The 22,582-nt window shown below is 36.7% G+C and overlaps 1 protein-coding gene and 1 non-coding gene across 3 annotated transcripts in view; one reads left to right on the plus strand and one right to left on the minus strand.

Moving 5' to 3' along the window:
- Positions 1 to 22,582, plus strand: part of Slc25a12 (solute carrier family 25 member 12) — a 95,369-nt gene that overhangs the window by 18,796 nt on the left and 53,991 nt on the right. The window contains exons 3-4 of one of the 2 annotated variants that reach the window (XM_042694124.1): positions 4,346 to 4,488; positions 12,468 to 12,583. In XM_042694124.1, the coding sequence (XP_042550058.1) occupies positions 4,346 to 4,488; positions 12,468 to 12,583 (259 nt within the window). Of the gene's footprint in view, positions 1 to 4,345; positions 4,489 to 12,467; positions 12,584 to 17,799; positions 17,904 to 22,582 lie in introns of those variants that run through there. The other variant, XM_042694125.1, reaches the window with a different exon arrangement.
- Positions 7,685 to 7,753, minus strand: Trnaa-ugc. Its single transcript has one exon. It is a non-coding gene; the product is annotated as a tRNA-Ala (tRNA).

Below are 22,582 nucleotides of genomic sequence, written 5' to 3' on the forward strand. Positions count from 1 at the left end.
CCCCCACCTCATTTATTTTTTGCTTGGCTCCACTCCCCGTGTTTCCCCCCCCCCCTCCACACCCCCCCCCCCCCCCCACCCCCCAGCTCTGCCCAGTGGCAGGCTTAGACTCTGGGCCTGGATACTGTCCCTCAGCTTTTGAAGGTGAGCGCTGTACCACTTGAGCCACAGTACCACTTCCGGTTTCCTGGTGTTTAATTGGAGTTGAGTCTCACAGACTTTCCTGCCCAGGCTGGCTTTGAACTGTGATCCTCGGATCTCAGCCTCCTGAGTAGCTAGGATTACAGGTGTGAGCCATTGGCAAAGATAGTTTTTTGTTTGTTTGTTTGTATTTTTGTTGGTTGTGGGCCTTGAACTCTGGGACTGAGCACTGTCCCTGAGCTCTTAGCTCAAGGCTAGCACTCTATCAGTTGAGCCATAGCATCACTTCCTGTGTTTTGCTTTTGTTTCATTTTAATTTTTTATTTATTTTTTATTATTTTAGGAGTTAGGCCCAGGATTCCTTGTCAAAGAATCTAAGAATTTTTATAGTTCATATTGATGTAATGTGCATATGTGTGTGTAAACTTATTGCCAGATTGATTTTTTAATTATCAAATTGTTATACAAAGAATTTACAATTACGTAAGTCAGGTTATGAGTACCATGCTTCTTGACCAATATCACCCCTTCAAATTATTATTTTTTCCAATGTTATTTGTTTATTTATTCATTTATTTATTTATTTTTGCCAGTCCAGGGGCTTGAACTTAGGGCCTGGGCATTGTCCCTGATCTTCTTTTGCTCAAGGCTAGAACACAGCACCACTTCTGGCCTTTTCTGTTTATGTGATGCTGAGGATTTAAACCCAGAGCTTTGTGCATGCTAGCCAAGCACCCTACCACTAAGCCACATTCCCTACCCCTCAAATTATTTTTTAAAAGAGTCAAATTTGAAAAAAAGTGAGGTATTCCTAGTAGTATAATCCAATCTAATGATGACAAAAATTATAAGAATTTCATATGGTTGTATATATAATATATATACATGTATAAAATACTAATTTATGCATGTAAATGTTATCATTTCTCTTTCCTACTAACCTTACCCAGGAAAAAGAAACAAAAGTTTATTTTGCCAGTCCTGTAGCCTGAACTATGGGCCTAGGTGCTGTCCCTGAGCTGCTTTTGCTCTACCACTTGAGCCATAGCGCCTCTTCTGGATTTTTTGAGTAGTTTATTGGAGATAAGAGTCTCAAAATTTCCTTCCTGGGCTGGCTTCAAACTGTGATCTTCAGATCTTAGCTTCCTGGGTAGCTAGGATTACAATCATGAGCCATGGGGGCTGGGCTAAAAAGTTTATCTCATTTCTACATTTGTTTGTATATAATTTTAGCTTGAAATAATCTCTATTTGCAGTTGAAAAAAATGGATTTTGCCTTCTTCCTGCTCCTCCAGCTCCATTCCATGTGTCCTTAGAATGAATCAATGCTTTGTAGTTCCCAGAGTAAACTCTTTCCATTGTTTAGTTTTGGGCTCTCATGTTCTACTTAGTGATTGATCCCCTTGCTCCTTCATTTCTGTTTTTAGATTTATTTGTATCGATCACCCTGTTCACTTCTGGTGTTCTCCCTGACTACTTTGCCTATTTCTACTCTTGCCTGTCCATAATGGGTTTTGGCTTACAGAATAAAGTTATTTAGTTTAGCATTCCAATTCTTCCACTATTTGATCTCAAATTGCCTTTCTATAAAGGTTGGACGTTATCCAAGTTTTTGAGTGCTGACATGATGCTGGAAGTGGAAAATTCTACCTCTGATCTTACATAATAGGTCATAGCTAAAATGTAGTCAAAACCTGGTGTTTTTGTGATCTTGGTAGAATGTGATCAACTAGTGTCATACATTGAAGAAAGAAGAGGAAAACAAGCCATTGACAGGAATTGGGGTAGATTCTATTTACCATTATTAATACCTTACAATTTGTCTTTTCTTTATTACATGTTCCATGCTTATTCTTCTGCAACATAAAGGATCATAATACAGATGTGTGAAATATCTAGAGACCTGTGAAGATAGTGGACTTATTTGAGAACTAACAACACCCATTGTTTTAGTGGTAGAGCCAAGATTGAAACCTAAGACTGCTTCTGGAACAGCTTTGGTAGAGTACATGACTCATTTGGTTGTGATGTTTCTTGAGTTCTTTTCATAGCATCAGCTGGTAAAAAAAAAAAAAAAAAGTCCATCTTGGACTCCTTTTGTACATTTGCCATGGTAGCATTTGGTATTTTACAGAATATTCTAGACAAAGGAAACATTTCTGATTTAATTCTAGTTGAAAGAGCAGGTAGCTTGGTTTAGTCAGATTCTCTCACATTTGAAATATTAACCAGAAAATAAGCCAACATTTGTTCTGATCCTTTTTTTTTTCATCTCCCTTTCTGGAAGTAACTATTTGCAACCCTTTTAGCTACTTTTTTGGCATTTTCTATATTCTATACTGATTTTTGTGGGCATTCTTCCAGTTGATGAGATTTTAGCTTTTTTATATTACTTTCTTTCCCATTTTCTCCTTCCATTCTTTTAAATATATTGATATTAACTAAATTTATGAATTAATTTTATTTATTAATACTTATTGTAAAGTAACATTTATAATGAATATTAAATATATGAATAAATATTTATGTGTTTATATTAATATACTATCAATACTGTTTATTTGGGGCCAATTTATACCTTTTAATATTTTCTATTTTCATACAACAAAAATACCGTCTCATACTTAAACATTTTCAATATCCCACTCTTATGCTCTTAATTTAAATTCTTCTTTAACTTCCTGAGAAAGGGTACATGAAGGCAGAAAAATAAATATTGAGGACATAGATAATTCAAAGTATCTTTAACCTAACTCTACATTTCAATGGGAGTTTAGAGTTGTAGGGAGAAATAAATTTCTTAAAATTCTTCCAGAATTTTCAAGGTCTTATTCCATTGTCTTCAAATGGTTCTAGGGTTGCTGTTGAGGAATATGATGCCCTTGATTCTTTTTTATTGTGACCTGGTGCTTCTCACTGAAAACTTTGGATTTTTCTCTTTGATCATCTTCTGATATTCTGCAGTTTTGGGTTAGGCCTTAGTGTGGATCTTTGTTGGCTATAGTATTTTGTGCTAGACATTTAGCAAGTTTTTTTTCTATTCTCCAATTTTAGGAATTTTTCTGATCTTACTGCTTTTTTTTTTTTTTTTTTTTTGTCTGTCGGTTGTAGGGCTTGAACTCAGGGCCTAGGTGCTGTCCCTGAAATTCTTTGTGCTCAAGGCTAGCGCTCTGCCACTTGAGCCATAGTGCCACTGCCTGGTTTTGAGTGGTCAATTGGAGATAAGAGTCTCACAGGGACTTTGCTGTCCCAGCTGGCTTTGAACCGTGATCCTCAGATCTCAGCCTCCTGAATAGCTAGGATTACTGGCGTGAGCCACTGGTACCTGGCTACTGCTTTTGATTTTATTGACTGACTAAAGTAATTAGATCAATCTGCTGCAGCCCATAGGAGTTGGTTTGGGTTGTTGATATCTGGTCACATGATACGGCATTGAACCTTTAATGAGACATTTCTCTAATAGGCAAATGTTATTTCTTTCTAAAAAATAATTGACAAAAGGAGCATATTTAAATTTATTTTTTCCAGATATTGAAACCAAAAACAAATGGAAGATTTTTTTTTTAAATAATACTTTTCTCACTTTTATTTTTTTTTACTTCTAAGATTGGCAAGTCATCTTCTCTGCTCCCAGTCTGATAGACAGAGAGCCTCTGAGAATCTACAGAGGTTCTTTTCTCAACTCTCAGGTCCTGGTCTCCCTTTTACTTTTTTGGGTCTTTCTCTCATGTCTTTTATCTTTAGAATATTTATGTTAAATATTTAATATTTATTAAGATAAAATATACACATAACATAAAATTTCCAGTGAATTTTTTATTTTGTTTTGCTTTGTTTGTACATTTACAATGTTTTGTAACATCACCATTGTCTAAGTTGAGAACATTTTCATCACTCCCAAAGAGCAGCCCTATCTATTATACTCTTTGAGCTGAAGCTGTTAACAATATGCACTTTTTGTATCTGGCTCATTTTATTTAACAAGTTTTCATGGTTCATCAATGTACTATGCATCGGTATTTACAGTGTTCTTAAATTGATCTCTGGGTATTTGATTTTTTACTGTCTAGGGAAAAATATTGCACTCATTATTCTTCAATTTTAATGCTGGTTTTTAATATATCTGTTTGCATAACATTTGTTGACTATAAAAAACGTTGAGTAATTCAAAATTTTCAGTGTACATTATTTATTTATATTTTAGTATGCCAGTACTGAGGTTGATGGAGAACATTACATGACCCCGGAAGACTTTGTCCAACGCTATCTTGGGCTGTATAATGATCCAAATAGCAATCCAAAGATTGTACAGCTTTTGGCAGGAGTAGCTGATCAAACTAAGGATGGGTAAGAACTTTTATACATTTTCTGAAAATGAATGATCCAAAACATCTTACTAAGAATTTAAAAACTATAAGCTTTATCTGTATCTAGTTTTTTTAATATTGTAAATCATACCTTTGAAGTTTATAAAAATGCCATTACTTCCATTTTCAAGAATACTGACCTGCTTTTTTTTTTTTTTTTGGTTGGTCGTGGGGCTTGAACTCTGGGCTTGGGTGCTGTCCCTGCGTACTTCAGCTCAAGGTGAACGCTCTACCGCTTGAGCCACAGCTCCACTTCTGGTTTTCTGGTGGTTTATTGGAGATAAGAGACTCTCGACTTTCCTGCCTGGGCTGGCTTTGAACTGCGATCCTCAGATCTCAGCCACCTGAGTAGCTAGGATTACAGGCGTAAGCCACCAGTGCCCGGCTTGGGGGTACTTTTTATCCTGTCTGTGTATGAGTGTGAAGTCACAAAGATGACAATATGCATCTTACAAGAATATCACTTTGTTCATTTCAAGAAGAACCGTAATACATGACTTTTATAGAGAAAATGCAATATTTGATGCAAAACTTCCTTTGCTCAAGCTAGCACTCTGTCACTTGAACCATAGCTTCACTTCTGGCTTTTTTGGTAGTTTTTTGGAGGTAAGAGTCTTACAACTCTTGGGCTCGCTTTGAACTGCAGTCCTGAGATCTCAGGCTCCTGAGTAGATAGGATTATAGGGGTAAGCCACTAGCGTGGCCTGGTTCCATATCTTTTAGAATATCCATATGCTTCTTTTGTGAGGATTTTAGTAGTGTATTTCAGATGTATAGTTTCTCTGAAGTTTCCTGTGTTCTCCTCAGCTAGATTGCATTGTTAAAATAGTCAAGTAGAATCAAGATCTTAATTTGCTAGGGTACAATAAATCAATAATGAGTTTTGTCTAGAAGAGAATTTAATAATGTTGACTAGAGTTTACTTGTTAAAAGGCCTGTTTCACTTTTGTTCTTGTTGCTGCTGTTGTTGGTTGTGAGGCATGAACTCTGGGCCTGGGCTCTGTCCCTCAGTTCTTCAGCTCAAGGCTAGTGCTCTGCTACTTGATCCACAGCTCCATGTCTGGCTTTTTTCAGCTTATGTGGTGCTAAGGAATTGAACCCAGGGCCTCATGCATGCAAGGCAAACATTCTACCACTGAGCCACCTTGCCATACTCCTGTTTCACTTTTAAAAAGGAAGATCTATATTTTTCAAAAGTTTAAAAAATGAGAGGGAGGAACTGGGAGAGAGTGAGGAAAGGGAAGACACTGTACAAAAGGAAATGTCCTCATTTCCTGACTCATGTAATTATAGTCCCTCTTATGTCACCTTTAAAATAACAATTAAGAAGATAAATAAACTTCTTTAGTCTTCTACCCTCCCTTATTGAGGGTCAGAGTAAGTTTGGGTGGGAAATTGATTTATGGAGTTAAGTCATAAAAATTATAAATGAGTGTGCTTCACACACATAGACTCTTTCCAGCAAATTGTGAAAGTTTCTAGAAACACATGAGGTTTTCTGAATAGGTTTCTTTTAGTTTTGTTCTGGTACTTGGGCCTTGAACTCAGGGCTTAGGCCTGGAACTCTACCACTTGAGCCACAGCTCGACTTTTGGTTTTTTGGTGGTTAGTAAAAGATAAGAATCTCATGGACTTTTCTTCTCAGGCTGGCATTGAACCTTAGTCCTCAGACCTCAGCCTCCTGAGTAGCTAGAATTATAGGTGTGAGCTACTGGTACCTAACATCTGAAAAAGCTTCTGATTTTCCTGAATACAATGCAAAAATGAGTGGATTTGTATCTGCATTTTACTAGCGAGAAATTTCAGGTCTTTAAAAAAATCTCTACAACTTCAAAAGAGCTGTATCATAAAAGATTCCTTCCTTCGTTCCTTCGTTCCTTCCTTCCCTCCTTCCTTCCTTCCTTCCCTCCCTCCCTCCCTCCCTCCCTCCTTTCTTTCTTTCTTTCTTTCTTCTTTCTTTCTTTCTTTCTTTCTTTCTTTCTTTCTTTCTTTCTTTCTTTCTTTCTTTCTTTCTTTCTTTCTTTCTTTCTTTCTTTCTTTCTTTCTCTTTCTTTCTTTTCTTTCTTCCTTCCTTTCTTCCTTCCTTCCTTCCTTCCTTCCTTCCTTCCTTCCTTTCTCTTTCTTTCTTTCTCCTTTTTTTTTTTTTTTGGTCCGGTCGTGGGGCCTGAACTCTGGGCCTGGGTGCTGTCCCTCAGCTCTTCAGCTCAAGGCTAGCACCCTACCACTTGAGCCACAGTGCCACTTCCGGCTTTTTACTTTTTGCTTATGTGGTGCTGAGGAATTGAACCTAGGGCCTCGAGCATGCAAGGCAAGCACTACCACTGAGCCACCTTCTCAGCCTTCCTTCCTTTCTTCCTTCCTTCCTTCCTTCCTTCCTTCCTTCCTTCCTTCCTTCCTTCCTTCCTTCCTTCCTTCCTTCCTTTCTTTCTTCCTTCCTTTCTTTCTTCTCTTTCTTTCTTTCTTTCTTTCTTTCTTTCTTTCTTTCTTCTTTCTTTCTTTCTTTCTTTCTTTCTTTCTTTCTTTCTTTCTTTCTTTCTTTCTTTCCTCATCCTGGTGCTTGAACTCTGGCCCTGGGTGCTGTTCCTGAGCACAGACTAGCACAGACTAGCACACTACCATTTAAGTCACAGCTCCACTTCCAGCTTTTTGGGTCATTAATTGAAGAGAAGAGTCTCACAGTTTCCTGACTGGGTTGGCTTTGAACTATGATCTTCAGATCTCTGCCTCCAGAGTGGCTATGATTACAGGTATGAGCCACCAGCACTCAACTGTTAAAGGTTTATTAATTCAACAGAGTCAAAGGCTTTACTTAGTCAAAGAAGTCACCCTTTCTTCATTTAATGGGAAATTAAGGCCCAGAGTGGTTGCTTGACTTGCTTGGTAACATAAAATCAGTTTTTCTTAATTTTTAGACCATTTTTCTTATCAAAATTGGATCTAGGACCTTGAATTTTCTCAGTAAGTGCTCTACCATTTGATTTAATTCCCTAGCTCAAAGGGAGTGTAGTCATTTTAGCTTTTACAATTATTTTTTTATTTTTATTTATTTATTTATTTATTTTTTGGTCAGTCGTGGGCCTGAACTCTGGGCCTGGGCGCTGTCCCTCAGCTCTTCAGCTCAAGGCTAGCGCTCTACCACTTGAGCCACAGTGCCACTTCCGGCTTTTTTCCTTATGTGGTGCTGGGGAATCGAACCCAGGGCCTCATGCATGCAAGGCAAGCGCTCTACCACTGAGCCACCTCCCCAGCCCCTACAATTATTTTTTAAAAACATACATTCTTGCCGGGCGCTGGTGGCTCATGCCTATAATCCTAGCTACTCAGGAGGCTGAGATCTGAAGATTGCCGTTCAAAGCCAGACCTGGGCAGCAAAATCCATGAGACTCTTATCTCCAGTTAACCACCATAAAACTGGAAGTAGCGCTGTGGCTCAAGTGGTAGAGTGCTTGCCTTGAGCCTGAAGAACTCAGGGACAGTGCCCAGGCCCAGAGTTCAAGCCCCACGACTGACCAAAAGAAAAAGAATACATTCTCTTTGTCTATCTATCTATAACAGTTATAAAAAGTTAAAATAAAGTTGGAATTCTTAGTCTACCCCCAAGTTGTGGTTCTTAGTCTATTATACTTCTTTTGATGATGAGTCCTATAGATATGTAACTTGAAATGGCAACATATAGCATAGCTTATAATCATCCATGACCAAATCAAATCAAATGAGTAGAAACAGTATAGAAAAGTTGAAATTTCTTGGTTCAGAGCATGGGAAAAGCTGATTTAATAGTGGTCAATATTTTACTCTTCTGGACATAGACTTATTACACTTCCTCTTGGCATATAAACTGTTCACTTTCTTCCTCCCCATTTCTTGTCCCTCAGTAGATGGTGAAATTGGGAGTGTTTTGATACAGATGCTTGCTTTGGACAGCCATGTGAAAACAGCCTTGTGTGGTATAAATAGCCTGATGGATTGTCTAAAAGTAAAAGTCATTAGTCAAGTATTATTGTTGGGATTGTGGTTTAAACTTTGAAAGTTCTGGTTATATAATGCTTTTATGCACTAAATGCATACCTCATAGACTTATTGTGTGATCTGATGTGAAATATTTGGACAGTTGCTTCTAGAATGGTAATTTCTATATTTAATCCTAGCTAGAATTTCATCTGGTGGCTCTTATTCTCCTATAATGTGAAATATTAGTTTTTCTTTTTGTACTTTTAAAAAAGTGTTTCCCTTGATGTACCACATGCATATAGAAGAATCTTTTATACAGAAATCTTGGCTGTTTTAAAAATTACAAAGGTCATCTAGTAATGTTTTGGCATTTTTATTAGTTTCCATTCAGTTAGGGGACTTTGTAGGAAATTTTTCTTAACGTTGACCACCACATTCACAAAATATTATTTCAAAGTTAGAAAACAAATACATTTTTGGAAATTTTGTCTTTTGAATATGAATATAGTAAATTTCATAGACTTTATATTTTAGCAGTGGGCTACTTGTTACATAGTTGGAACCTATGCAAGCCTCAAATCTACAGACCAAGGTGGTTGTAGATAATTGATGAGGCACTTTCTGCTTGGCTATAAGGGCTGCTGGTGCTACTTAGACCCAGAGACCTCTAGTTGCCCAACCTTGCCATTTATGAACAGATACCCAAAATTCTGGAAATTTATATGAAATCTTAGGGTTTCCTAATGTTGACAGCTAATGAAACTGAAAAAAAAAAAATGTTTTCAGCCTGGTGTGGTGGCCTATAAGCCTAGCTACTTGGGAGGCTAAGATTGTTGGTATTGTCACTTGGGTTACCCAAGGCAGGCAAAAGTCTGTGAGAAGGTTTCTTAGCAAATAGCTGGGTGCAGTGGCATGTGCCTGTTATCCTAGCTACCCTGATGCCTAACCTAGGTGGATTGCACCCAGGAATGTGCAGGAAGTAAGACACTATCAGCAAAAACCAAGGCTGGATAACAAGCAAACAAGCTAGTGCAAAGCCTTGAGTTTAAACTCCACACCACCACCACCACCAAGAAAAATCAGGGCTGGGGGCCTGACTTGCTGATAAGAGCCCCTCCGTAGGAAACTTGAGGCACTGAGTTGTTAAACCTCAGAACTAAAAAGAAACTCTCTCTTTCTCAATCCCCCAACAATGATGACAGCAACAAACCCACAAAAAAAATCAACTTTCTATGCCAAAGAAAATATACCTGTAAGCCAACTTTAGTCTCTTAACTGACAATTTATAATCTGTGCTCATTAAGGAAACAATCTTTAGGGCTGGGAAGGTGGCTCAGTGATAGAGTGCTTGCTTTGCATGCATGAGGCCCTGGGTTTGATTCCTCAGCACCACGGCACCACGTAAGCAGAAAAAGCCAGAAGTGGTGCTGTGGCTCAAGTGGCAAAGCGCTAGCCTTGAGCTGAAGAGCTGAGGGATAGCGCCTAGGCCCAGAGTTCAGGCTCTACAACCGACCAAAAAAAAAGGAAGCAATCTTTGGTCTTTTCTCATAACTACAGATTTTGCTTGTTGAGTAGGAGATAGGTTTTGAGGCTATATATTGATAGTTTTAATTATAATATCCAATTTTGGAGACTGTTTAGGAAAAAATATAGGCTTGTTTTCTACCCATAGTCAGCCCAGGTCTTTTACAATTTCTTATATAATCAGAATAAATAATGCTAATAGCTCTTCATTGTAAAGGTATCAAGCATCTAAAAAATAGGTAGAAAGTGACAGTCTTCTAACTCTTACCCTACATAACTGTTTGTGTTATATATTCTCATACCTCTGAAAGATACCACCTATCTTTAGATTTTATTTGAAACTAAAACAACATGTTAGTCATTGCTCTTTTTCCTTCCCTTCTTTCCTCCCTTCCTCTTTTTTTCCTTCTTTTTATTTCTTTACTCTCCTCCTTTTCTCCCTCCTCTTCCCTATCTCTTTCCTTTTTTATTTTATTGTTTTGTTGTTGTTGCTGGGAATGGAACCCAGGACCTCATTCATGCTTAGTATACGTGCTGCCACTGATCTATACCCCAAGTCTACCCATTGTGTTTTATGAATGCATTTGGTTTTACTTCCTAAAATTTGTGCTGTGAATTATAACTATTTTTTTTTGGTAGTTCACCAGTGCCAATCATAATGGACAAATAATTTTGACTAGGGAACTTTTTCTTCAAACATTCACAAGACTCTTAAGCACCATTGGGACTCTGGGATGCTTCTTTTGAGGCAAAGATACTCCATTCGATTGGTGTAAGAACTGGGTGCAAATTAAATGAGTAAAACATTGGAGGTTGTGGGATTATTCAGAGGAGTATGAATTGCTGAGCGGTGGCCCTGAGTAGAGGGAATTTGAATTGTTCTTGTTGCAGATAGTGAGTGGGCTGCATTGTAGAGAACAAGAAGAAGATATGCATTAATCAGTTGTGTGGGCATATAAGCAAGCCACATGAAAGATTGGGTCTGTTCCTTTAGATTACAACTTTCTAATCTCTTCTCAGCCTTTTGGGTAAGATCAAGTGTAGATTACAACTTCCTATAAACATCTTGTCCAAATCAGGCCACTTTGAGTATGTTACTAATAGTTTTATAGGACATCTGGTCTCTCTATTTTAAGTATGACCACTGAATAGTTAAAAAGGTTAAGATAGAAAAGTGATTTGATCATATTTGCATTTTGAAAGATTTTGCCTGACTAGCTTGAACTATGATTCCCAGATCTCAGATCTGAGCAGCTAGAATGAGGTTTAATATTATTATTACTTCTCAACATACTATTTTTAAAATGGGCTGCATTTTTTTTTTTTTTAATCAGTCGTGGGCTTGAACTCTGGGCCTGGGCGCTGTCCCCGAGCTTTTCAGCTCAAGGCTAGTGCTCTACCTCTTGAGCCACAGCACCACCCCCGGTTTTCTGGTGGTTAATTGGAGATAAGAGTCTCACGGACTTTGCAACTGGTGATCCTCAGATCTCAGCCTTCTGAGTAGCTAGGATTACAGGCGTGAGCCACCGGTGCCCGGCTATGGGCTGCTTTTTATTCCCTCAGGTATTATTATTATTATTTGCGGGGAGGGGTGATAAAAATATCTTTGTTTATTAATTCTGATGAAGGAACAGCTTTTCATGCCTCTTGCACTTGATCGTATTCACATTATTCAGGGCAAAAGACCAAATCAATAGTTTGATATAAATTCAAGATGACACACTTCTGTGACACACTTCTGTACTTTTCCCAAGAAGGTACCTGAGACTTGGCTCAGAAGAAATCCCCTGGGGTAGACAGTGTGGCTGCCCCTCTTGCTGCTCTCTGGTCCCCACCAATGATGGATGTACTGGATAAATCCCTCAACCTGTCTCTGGAATTTAGCAAATCCTTCTGTTCTACCTCAAAACTAGAAAGTCAGCCTAATCCTTTTATCTGCTCCCAACACATGCACACCAAAACACTGCCTGGGCTAGTATGTTCAAATGTTGTGCAAAACATTGAACCAAAAAACTACCTCTACAAAGCATTTATGACTTGTTAGTGAAATAATGTTCCATGTATGTCTCCTCAGGTATTATTAAAATTGTCAATGCTGTGTTTTTCCCAAGAAAATTAATCTTTCCTAATCTGTATATTTTCAAATGTGTTCATTACTACAGAAATATTCCATAGTATATCCTTATGAAATTTCAGTTTGAAAAAGAAAAATAGACAACAGTATGCATATTTTGTGCATATAAAATAAATTTTTATAATTCTACTTAGACAGTAGTCCCTTGAGAATAGCAGAAAGATGGCATGGGGTCTTTGTTAGGGGCTTTTGAAAGAGTAATATTCCCTTCCTGTCTCCTTTCCTGGAATATATCTACCTCTCATCTGTTATTTGGTCACCTTGAGTTACATTCATACTGTAGTGGCAGATGAAATGCCTGATATTTCCCCTTCCTTTATTAGCTAGTAATAGTTTACATTTTGTTCTAGGTTGATCTCCTATCAAGAGTTCTTGGCCTTTGAATCCGTTTTGTGTGCTCCAGATTCCATGTTCATAGTGGCTTTCCAGTTGTTTGACAAGAGTGGAAATGGAGAAGTGACATTTGGTAAGGGAAAGAAAAGGTTAAAAGTGCTAAATAAAGTTAATGATGCCTATGCAGACTTTGATTGTTAAGTCTAACAACCGAATATAGACAACTGAGCATTTAGGACCTAATCAATAAGCAAAGCATTTATTTCCTAAAACAATTTACAGAGACACAGTGATTTTATTTTCTTCAAATTGTTAGGCTTTTGCAAAAGATTAAGGAATCTAGAATGCTGTTACTTCAGCTCAGTAAGACACTGATACTTTGACATTCCTGAAATATATGGTTCAAAATTATCTTGTTCTAGCCTAAGCAAAATTCTTCAGAAAGTAGACTGTAAAACAGCATGCAACAGTCTTGTCATTGTTTAAAGAATTTTGGGGTAGGGAGTTCAGAGACTCTCTGCAGCATCTTTGGAAAATTGCTTTATGTCAACAGTAGGCTTAAAGAAGAATTAAGACAAAATTGATTAGTGTTCTCTTAATTTCTCATCGTCCATTTAAAATTTTTGACTTTATACAAAATAAGGCTAGACTATTAAAATCACCATCCAAATTGTGTATAGAAATTGATTTAAATCCTTTGGTAGGCACATCATCTAATAGTGATGTCTCATAACTATACAAGTTAGGACTTTTATTTGTAACTCTATGTTAGGTTTTTTTTGTTTTGTTTTGTTTTAGGGGAGTTCTAAGCCTTGAACTCAGGGCCTGGGCACTGTCCCTGAACTTTTGTGCACAAGGCCAGTACTCTACCACTGAAATGACAACTTCACTTCTGGCTTTTTGGTATGTGGAGATTAAAATTTCACAGACTTTCCTAATGGAGCTGGCTTTTAACTGTCCTCCCCAGATGTCAGCTCAGAAATCTTGGGTAGGATTATAGACATGAGCCAATGGCACCCTTTATTATTTGCAGAAATTAGTTTATTTTCAGAAAAAGTATTGGCTATTTATTCTTGCAAAAGGAATAATTTCAATGAAAACAGTATAATGCTTTCAAAGATTTTGAGTCCCTTTTGTACTATTTTTTCTTCTAATACTGGAAAAATATAAAATTTATACTTAGCCATTTTAAGTATACAGTTCAGAATGGTTATATTTTACTGCTGTAAAATGTACCTACATAACTTTTTTCATCTTGCAAAACTGAACCTGAACTCTTCTTATGGTGTGAATTAGCACAAATATATGTTTAAAAAAATGAAAATTGGGCTTCCCTCTCTCTCCCCCTTTCCTCCTTTCATTTTTGGTGGTTCTTGAGTTTGAACTCAGGGTCTTTTACTTGCTAGGCAGGAAACTCTACTGCTGACCCATGTTGAAGCTCTAAAATAAGGCTTTTCCCAAGTACATTAGTGCTATAGCACTAAATGTAAATTTGTTGTGATGTTTGTTTTATAAAGTACATAGATGTCCTTAAACCTGAAGGAAGAAGTATCACAGTGCTGGTAAACATGGTGAGGTAATCCAAATCAATCAAAAGTACCAGTGGCGCCTTGGCTATAACTTTGGTGGGCATATTTTCTAGCTTGGCACCGATTACCTTCCTATGCTCGTTGATCCAATACAGTCCTTTGTGTGAGAACATTTTCCAAAATAAATACTATGTAGCACTCTTTCTATTTCTGCATATATCTTGGCAATCCCCCTGTTTGGGAGCTAGCTCTGACCATTTTGCCTCCTGAAGAATGTTGACTTTCCTCTTAACTACCTGCATTCTGTGGTATAAAGAACAAAATTGCTGTCATCTCATCATTTAACATCAATTCTGTACTGCTGTTAGTACTGTACTTTTTATTTTCAGTAAGTATTACACATACATGTCCTCCAAATATGGTACAGAGTACTTGGGAAATAGTTTGATACAAATGTTTGAGTTAGAGATGGTATACTTGTGTTTATATGATGTGTGCAATATGAATTTAATTTCTCAAAATCAAATTTTAATATACTTAGTCCCCTGCCTTGGTATCATGTTTCCTCCATTTGATTGCTTTTCCCAACAAGTTGCTTAAGATACTTCATCCAATAGACTAGTAACAGAGACGCATGATGTTGTTAAGAAGATCAAAATGAATGTAGTAAGAAGCTGCTTTATATATACCTTACTTCATAGGAATAATAGTGTGTAGTTAATTGATCTCTCATGATTTTATAGCTACTTTTTCTCTTACATTACAACTTACAAATTAGGAATTCAAGAACTATAATTAGGTTAAAAAATAAATTTTAGTTTTTAAAGCATCTGGTATACACTGAAGAACAGATGAATTTTCCAGAATCTTGCTTTCCAGAATCTAGTGACAAGATTATTATGGAATAGGGGAAACTTCCCAGAGTCCTTGTCTGGCTGGATCTCTCTCTGTCTCTGTCTCTGTCTCTGCCTCTCTCTCTCTCTCTCTCTCTCTCTGCTTCTCTCTCTCTCTCTCTGTTTCTCTCTCTCTCTTTTTCTTTCTTTCTCGTTTAATAAATTAATTTGAATGTGAATGGAAAGCCATGAAAAAAGGAAGAATGAATAGATTAGATTAGATTTCCCAGTCCCAGGGGGAAAAGTCCTCTCAAGCCCTCTTTTTAAAGACTGGACGTCTTTATGCAGCCCATGCTGGCCTTGAATTCATGATCCTCCTACTTTAGCCTATCAAGTGCTGAGATTTCTAGCATGCCCACTTTGTCTTAATTAAGGATTTTGTTAAGGACTTTGAACATTTCCCTTTTTGGTCCTAGTTTTGTTTTTGTTTAGTTCAGGCAGTCTTATTATCTAGCCTCGACTGGATCCTTAGTTTAGAGGATCAATTTGTAGACTTTTCTTATGTGTGTGGTTTGAACCCGAGTCCTCATACATGCTTGGTTATCATTCTACCACTGAGCTACATTCCCAACCCCATTTTGTTCCACTTAAACTGAAAAGAATCATAATAAAGGAGGAAAACAAGAAAAGCATTGAAATGGTTACTTATAACAAATGCCATTTAATAAAATTTCTGAGACCCACTTATTTCAGGTTGTATTCAAGACTACAGAATCTCTGCATGAGGAAATAATTCACTTGGACTTTATTTTTTATAGGCTTTTTGGATCTATGATGAAGGTCAGTTTTTATGTTTGTACCCATTTAATAAAATGAATTGTGCTATGTATTTATACACATGTTTAGATTGAAGAAAATTTTGAGTTCATTCTAACTAGACTTAAATATTTTTTATCAAATGACCTATATTTTCTAGTTTGAAGTAATTTAAGTTGTCCATATCTCTTGTGCACACAAAGAAAGTTAGGAGAGAATGTTGGATACAAGATGCAATAGAGAGAGGGAAAACCATTATGTCATCACTGTCTCTAGAAGACCGTAAAGATAATGTTATCTGTATACTTGTGTGTATTGCTCTCATCTATGCTTTTTCTTAGATATGCCTTTTATGCACATCAAATTATATGTTTAAATTGTATCATCTTTGCAATGATTATATATAGCAGTATTGAACAACATTTACTTAAGTGCTGGACTAAGTTGTGTTTTTCTTTTGTTCTCATTGTTAAAGATGCCTCCATTTTGAGAGGCAGGACTTATATTGAGACCTTGATTAAGCATTTCATATTGTAAAAGTTCAGGAAAGCATTTGGAGTTTTTCTTTTCTTTAATAATTAAACCATTAGTTAATTATTCCAGCTTCAATGTTCTTTTAATACAATTCCTAATGCATGCTGTGGATAAATATTTAATGGCTTGTATATATGTTACTTCTAGGTGGCATGAGCCTTGTAGAGGCCATTGCATGATTGGTGTGTAAATTTGCCTGGATCTCACTATTCTCTACTATGTACTGAACATTCTGCTTGGTAGAATTAGACTGAGGTGACCTAATTAAGTAGTAATCCTACATTGTATTGTCAAAAGTTGCCATCTATTTATCCCAAATTAACCAAAAAAAGTGTATTGCTTTGTCAAAGAAGTAATCTTTTTTTTAAGTAGATGATTGTGAAACATATGTTCTGAATTCCCTATTAAAAACTCATCAGCATTCTGCACCAGTGTTTACCTAGAAATGGAAGTTCAACTTTTTTCAAATATACATCCTTACTCCTGACTGTAGATCCTCCCCAAAGAAGAAATAACTTTTGATTTAGTATATGGTGGCTGTCAGCCAATATAGCAAATAAAAATGTGTTCCATTTATGCCTCTAAAATAGTTTTTCATCCCTAAATGGAAGAATAGATTGGAGTTGTTTGGGTATAACCACTACTATTATTTAAAGGGTTAGGAGATGGTAGTAGAGATATGAAAAATATGTTCTTTCTCACTAGAAACAAAGCTATAAAAATGAAATAATATGAAATTATAATGGTAGTAAATACCGAGTTTATAGACATGGAATGATATGAAATTCTATTGGTGATAAGTAACTAAGATAATTTAGCATAGCGTTTCAACCAAGTATTCAATTAAATCATGATTTTTTTTTTTTTGTGTTGCTTGCAGACATCACACAGAGGACTACTTTTTAAATATTCTAGGCTATTCGAGTAGCTTGCAGTTTGAGGTTAAAGGAAAAACAGGCACAATGCTAGTTTCTCTGCTGTTTGATGGTAGACTGTTGAAGCTTCTATACTAAAAGATGCTCTTTGAATGTGAACTTATCTTTTCTGAGAAATGAACTCTTTACATATAGTTGGCCACAGGACCACTCTATTGACTGATCATACAGTAATCCCCTCTGGAGGTAGGTAAAGGGCTACCAGAAATACTTTCTTCCAGAGAAATAGGGAGGGTATTCACCCAGGTTTCTAATGACCTACCTGGGAGTAGAACTCAGAAGCTGGGACTGAGTCTATGTGCTATGTTGGTTGAGACTTCACAAGTATTTGCTGTTGGTCTTTTTGTTGTTTTTCTTTTCTTTTTTTTTGACCTCCCAGTTGTTCCTACTCTTTCCCCTCAATTTTTCCTTCACTGAAAAGCACCTTCACAATTCTCACCATTGTGTTTTGTTTAGTTATACATAAGGATAGTCACTGCTCAGGGTGGGTGAGAGCTTCTCTAATTTGACTTTAAGAACTGTGCACGTCAGACTCAGCTATTGAGTAATTCCCCTCCCCTCCCTGACAATAAGAACATTGGTTCTCAAGCCTGTAAGTTGGAAGCAGTGGCTCCTGCTGGGCTGGAATCCTTGGACTCGATGTCAAGCTGGGCTGATGGTAGGTGGGCTGTGACACAGGGCTGATGGCTTGTATACCTACAGGAGGAGTTCTCTGGCCACACCGTTGGTACAGCAGCTCCTTCCAGGCTCATTCATGGAACAGGCATGGTGGCAGGCTTGGAGAAGAGTGCCAGCCCCGGTCAGAGGTAATTTTGTACTGCAGAAGGATAACAAGACCAGTAGGAAGCTCCCTTAATAACCAGGGGAGGGATAAGGGTGGATGAGATGGGAAGACACAGTGTGGGCAGCTGGGGAAATGGAAACCTCTGTTAAGACAACTTATGTAATATATATTCTGCAATGTGTATTTCATTTAGTCCAATCATTTATAAGTGACTGATACAGCTAAACTGACTAATGTTAAACGTCTGTGAACATTTTCACTTAATCACAGTTGTCACCATTACCTGCCTTCCTGACAAATCATTGTGCTCCTCTCCTTTGAGCAAAGAGAACATAATGACAGGCTACTTTTGTGTCTGGCCTCAATTCTCTTTCCTGTGGAATTATAAACCATCCCTTTCATAAACCCATGCTCTGCAGGAAGTGAGAAAGTGGTCTATTGTTTTCTATATGTCAGAAAACGAATGGATTCCTGTTCCTTTTAGCAATGCCAACCTACTATAAAATACTAGATCATGATTTTTGCCGCCAGTAAGATGTGACTGTCATATCCCTTTCATCCAGGCTAGAACTCTGGCCCCCTGAAATAGCACTGTTAAGCAGTGCTATTTAGAGCTAAAGATCCTTGTTTGCCACTGGAAAGATGGGATTCTCTCTGGGTGGGAAACTTGTTATGCAGTTTCTGTTAGATATATTTGAGATTATTGGTATTCCCTTTCATGTCACGCAGTATTTGATGAAACCAAGCAAGATCAGAACATCAACTATTTGAGCTTTTGCCTCATACAATTATAAACTCTCCAGTTCTAGAGCAGTTACTTTTTCCCCCACCTCGACATTACTGGAGTTTGAACTCAGGGCTTCTCACTTGCTAGGCAGATGTTCCACCATTTGGCCGTGCCCCATTCATATATATATACACACACACACACACACATACACACATATACATATATATACTATATATCTATTAATATAAGCATATTCTAGTTTTAAAAAGTGATTATGAACTAGCACAGTAGTTGTGGCTGTGATTTTTTGGGATATTCCTGAACAAGCCTGAGGCATTTGGTGTAGAAACAGTAATAGAAAAGTAGAATATATTTCAAGAGGTTCCAGAGTAGGTTTAAAATTGTATTAATTCTAATAACTTTAGTTGTAGCCAGTGACATTACTAAAATAATAAAAAATAACTGGTGAGTAGTTAATAAATGAGTGTATAATAATAGTCATAATAAAACCATATTCAAAGCTGTCTAGAGACCACTTTAGGAGAAGTAGTAAATGTCCAAACAGATGCTCACAGGAAATGCCCCTTTTGTATTGGGAGAGATTGCTATGAGTTGTTTAGGCTATTATTTTATTGACCTCAAAGACATTCTGAGATCTTACTAGAGAATGCTAGAAAGTTTAGAAGAGGAGTGTGACTTAGTGGGAGAGTGCTTGTCTAATATATGTGAGGACCTGGGTTTGGTCCTCCTCCTATAGGAAACCCCCCCCCCAAGGTTTTATTAGAGATATTTCTCTAGGTATAAGTAATATATTATAAATTTAGTTTATGAATACACAATAACAAATATATCACAATAACAGAAAAATATTAAAATTTTTAAATTTGAAGGCTTTTGAGTCTTTCACTTACTTTCACATTTATTTTTAGTTTTATTTTTAATTTTTTTGTTGTGGTACTGGGGCTTGAATTAAGGCATCCCATGCTCTCATTCACCTATCACTTACATCATACCTGCAGTCACATTTAATTTTCTGATATTTTTTGATCATTTAAAAGGAGTTCATGTTTATTCACATTACATAGCAATATGTATTTTTTCCTTTTTTTCTCTTTTTCTTCCTCTCCTTTGTTTACATTTTTTTGATAGGATCTTGCTAAGCTAACCAGGCTAACCTCAAACTCACTGTATAACAATATGAACATTTCTTCAAATGATTGAGTTTGAGAGTTATAGCCTTTAAAATAAAGTCTCATGGCTAGGTGTGGTGATACATGCCTGTAATGCCAGCTATTTCGGAGGTAGAGAAAGGAAGATGGGTAGTTCAGGACCAGCCCAAACAAACGTTAGCACAAGACCCTCTCTGAGAAACAAGCTGGATGTGGTAGTGCATATCTGTAAGTCTTAGTTACTTAGAGGTGGAGGTAGGAGAATTTCTTCTGAAGCCCTAGGTAAAAGTTTTGAGATCATAGTTGAAAAATAAACTAAAAGCAAAAGAACTGGGGGCATAGTTCAAGTGGTAAACTGGGTATACGTGACTCACTTGCCTAGCAAGCTTACTGCCCTGAGTTCTAACCCTAGTACCGTAAACAAACACATAAGAGTGCTATTAAATAGCTTACTTTAATAATGATTTTTTTTTTTTTGGTGCCAGTCCTGGGCCTTGAAGTTAGGGCCTCAGCCTTGTCTCCAAGTTTTTTTCCTCAAGGCTAGTGATCTACCACTTGAGTCAAAGCTTGATTGTGCTTAATTGAAGATAATAGTCTTATTGACTTTCCTGCATGGCCTGGCTTTGAACTGTAATCCTCAGATCTCAGCCTCCTGAGTAGCTCAGGAGTAGCTCCAGCATGAGCTATTTAGTTACTATTTAGTTACATATTTTAAACAATACATTTTAATTCTAACTTTTTAGATGTAATGTTTACACCTAAAAGTATAAAATGATGTAAGAAGTACATGACATTGCTAATCCCTCAAAATATGGTATAGTTTTGCTTATATATTACACACCATAAGTGGTTTCTATCTAATATGTGTACTATGTTTGATTTATTTATTTATTTTTGTCGGTTGTGGGGCTTGAACTCGGCCTGGGTGTCCAGAGTTCAGCTCAAGGTGAGCACTCTACCACTTGAGCCAAAGTGCCACTTCCAGTTTTCTGGTGGTTGATTGGAGATAAGAGTCTCTGGACTTTTCTGCCTGGGCTAGATTTGAACTATGATCCTCAGATCTCATCTTCCTGAATAGCGAGGATTACAGGCGTGAGCCACCAGTGCCTGGCTTATGCTTGATTTTTCATTAATTACTTAACTAATTAGTTAACTATTTTGTTTCATTTCTTTGGTCGTGGAGCTTGACCTCTTGAGACACAGTGCCACTTTGGGTTTTCTGGTAGTTTATTGGAGATAAGAGTCTCATGGATGTTCATGCCTGGCTTTGAACTGCGATCCTCAGATCTCAGCCTCCTGAGTGGCTAGGATTACAGGCATGAGCTATGGGTGCCTGGCTTTGTTTCCCATTTTTTAACTTTTAGTTAAACACTTGTTTTGATTAAAAGTAAGCAATTTAGTTCATTTAAGAATAGAAGCATCTAACTAATTAAATTAGATCCTAAAACATCTCCACTGGTCTTTCATAATATTTTTAGTCCAAAGTATTTTTTTGGAAGCTTTTATTGTTATCCAGAACCTTGTACATAATAGGCAAGCATTCTACCTCTGAGCTACATTCCCATACTCTCATTCTAAGGCCTGTCCTTTTATAGTAATTAGAAACCAAAATCACATGCATGTGACTAAAAGATTATTTACTGAAAGACAAAATGATGTTTTATTTGCGCTTTCAATCTGGTCAGATACCAGCACAGATGAGGCATATAGAAGCCTCATTTTATTTTACTGAAACACTTTCCTTTACATAATGAATTATTAAAGTGAAAAAGAAAAAGAAATAAGGATCCCATGAATTGCTATTGAGTTCTTGGCTTTCAGAAACAAAGACCCATAGAGTATTTAATTTGTGTTTATATAAGGTGAAAATACTTGAATTAATTTGAGAACTCTGAAATACAGTTGTGACTTAGGTAAGAAATAAATCCTGTGCTCCATTTGAGAAAAAAGATGAGAATCCCATCTCCCCAGTGACATCCAATGTCTTCTTTTAACTTTGCTCATGGCTGTAAACTGCTTAGCTGTTATATTGGGTCTAGATGTGTAGGATTCCCAATTCAGAATTCTTACATTCTCCCAACCCAGTAGCAATGTTTTTATTAGGAAAGAAGGTATATAAAACCGAGGGAATCCATTAAACTATAGTATGTGATTAGTGTCTTATTCAAAGAATCTGTAGAAATTAGAAAAGACTGTATAGTTATAGGAGACTATACAACATTAAATTTGTATTTACTAATTCTCCAGTACAATTTATAGATATTAATAGTAAATTATTTCACTAATAGAATTGGCTTAAATTTGAAAATAATTCTGTTCTTAAGACATCAGTAAAAGAGGCTTCCTGCTTTCTTAACCTTGCTTATGTTATTTTTTGTCCTTTGGCATGAGCTTCTAAATTAGCGTAGTCAGTCTATGTTTGTTAAAGTACCAGTCATTTGTGAACTGACTTTTCTAATAAATGTAAAACTAAGAAAGTTAATGATGTTGCTAGTGCATGAAGACAAGCTGTAGAGTTTTTGTTGCATATTATAGTGTGACTGGTTCCTATTTAAAAGTTAGTGTACCATGTTTGGTTCTTTATGTAAAAAATGATTCACTAATTTCACTTATCTTAAAATGTTATAATAGTTCAGACTACTAATCATGGATTTTATAGGGATTTTGAAGCTTTGTGTCAAGACCATATTTTTGACAATATCAGAAGCTTTTAATAAGGTACTTGCTGCTGAGCTAATGATATGCTTTTGGTAGTATTTTTTTATACCTATCTTCAATAGACATATTCAGGGAAATGTGAAT

The sequence above is a fragment of the Dipodomys spectabilis genome, unplaced genomic scaffold, assembly GCF_019054845.1.
Source record: "Dipodomys spectabilis isolate Male_0828 unplaced genomic scaffold, ASM1905484v1 ptg000174l, whole genome shotgun sequence".
In the NCBI taxonomy this organism is placed as follows: Eukaryota; Metazoa; Chordata; class Mammalia; order Rodentia; family Heteromyidae; genus Dipodomys; species Dipodomys spectabilis.